The sequence below is a fragment of the Bubalus kerabau genome, chromosome 1, assembly GCF_029407905.1.
Source record: "Bubalus kerabau isolate K-KA32 ecotype Philippines breed swamp buffalo chromosome 1, PCC_UOA_SB_1v2, whole genome shotgun sequence".
Taxonomy (NCBI): domain Eukaryota; kingdom Metazoa; phylum Chordata; class Mammalia; order Artiodactyla; family Bovidae; genus Bubalus; species Bubalus kerabau.
The window spans coordinates 64,852,965-64,854,398 of NC_073624.1; the positions used below are offsets into that span (position 1 = coordinate 64,852,965).

Below are 1,434 nucleotides of genomic sequence, written 5' to 3' on the forward strand. Positions count from 1 at the left end.
GCTCCTCTATCCTTGGGATTCTCCAGACAAGAATGCTGAGACAGGTTGCCGTGCCCTCCTCCAGGGAATCTTCCCAAACCAGGAATTGAACCTGAGTCTCTTATGCTTCCTGCAATGGCTGACAGATCCATAAAGTGCAGACCCTAACTCTCTCAGTTGATTCAAGAGGGACTGTATGAAAAGTGCTTTACTAAATTACATAAAGGCCAATTGTTTTTATATTAACATCTCTTTTTTGGTTGTGCCATAGGCTCCAGCCTGAACTTATGGCTAAAGAAAATCAGACTCTGCCTGAATTCCTCCTTCTGGGATTCTCCGACCTCAGGGCCCTGCAAGGCCCCCCGTTCTGGGGGGTGTTGCTGGTCTACCTGGTGACCTTGCTGGGTAACTCTCTGATCATCCTCCTCACACGGGCCAGCCCCACCCTAGACTCTCCCATGTACTTCTTCCTGCGCCACCTCTCCCTGGTGGAGCTACTCTACACCACCGACATTGTGCCCAGGACACTGGCTGACCTGGCCTTCCCACACCCCCATGCCATCTCCTTCTGGGGCTGTGCAGCCCAGATGTATGTCTTCATTGTGCTGGGCATCTCAGAGTGCTGCCTGCTCACAGCCATGGCCTATGATCGCTATGCTGCCATCTGCCAGCCCCTGCACTACTCCACCCTCATGAGCTGGCAGGCCTGCATGGCCATGGTGGGCATCTCCTGGCTCATGGGCATCATCACAGCCACCACCCATTCCTCCCTCATCTTCACCCTGTCTTTTCCCAGCCGCCCAGTCATCCCACACTTCCTCTGTGACATTCTGCCAGTACTGAGATTGGCAAGTGCTGGGAAACACAGGAGCGAGGTCTCTGTGATGATGGCCACCGTGGTCTTCATCATGGTCCCCTTCTCTCTGATTGTCACCTCTTATGCCCGCATCCTGAGTGCCATCCTGGCAATGGCCTCCACCCTGAGCCGCCGAAAGGTCTTCTCCACTTGTTCTTCCCACCTGCTCGTGGTCTTCCTCTTCTTTGGAACAGCCAGCATCACCTACATCCGGCCCCGGGCAGGCTCCTCTGTCACCATGGACCGCATCCTCAGCCTATTCTACACGGTCGTCACACCCATGCTGAACCCCATCATCTACACCCTTCGGAACAAGGAGGTGACAAGAGCCCTGTGGCATGTGGTAAAGAGGCAGGTCCCCTCACCCTGAAAAGACTCAGGGGTTGTCTGCTCACTCACTCACTGATGCTCCTCCCAGCCCCCAGATGCTAGTTTAAAACCCAGCTGACCAGAAACCATGTGTGTGTGGGTGTGTGTGGGTGTGTGTGGGGGGGGGGGTGTGCGATCACACTCAGTCACTCAGTCATGTCCGACTCTTTGCAACCCCATGGACTGTAGCCCACCAGGCTCATCTGTCCATGAAATTTTCCAGTCAAGAA

At 54.7% G+C, this 1,434-nt stretch overlaps 1 protein-coding gene across 1 annotated transcript; it reads left to right on the plus strand.

The window, feature by feature from the left end:
• Nucleotides 1–225: 225 nt before the first annotated feature.
• Nucleotides 226–1,205, plus strand: LOC129641612 (olfactory receptor 10P1). The gene has a single exon (XM_055566283.1). It carries the CDS (start codon nucleotides 267–269, stop codon nucleotides 1,203–1,205), a length of 939 nt encoding a protein of 312 aa, XP_055422258.1. The 5' UTR covers nucleotides 226–266.
• Nucleotides 1,206–1,434: the final 229 nt, after the last annotated feature.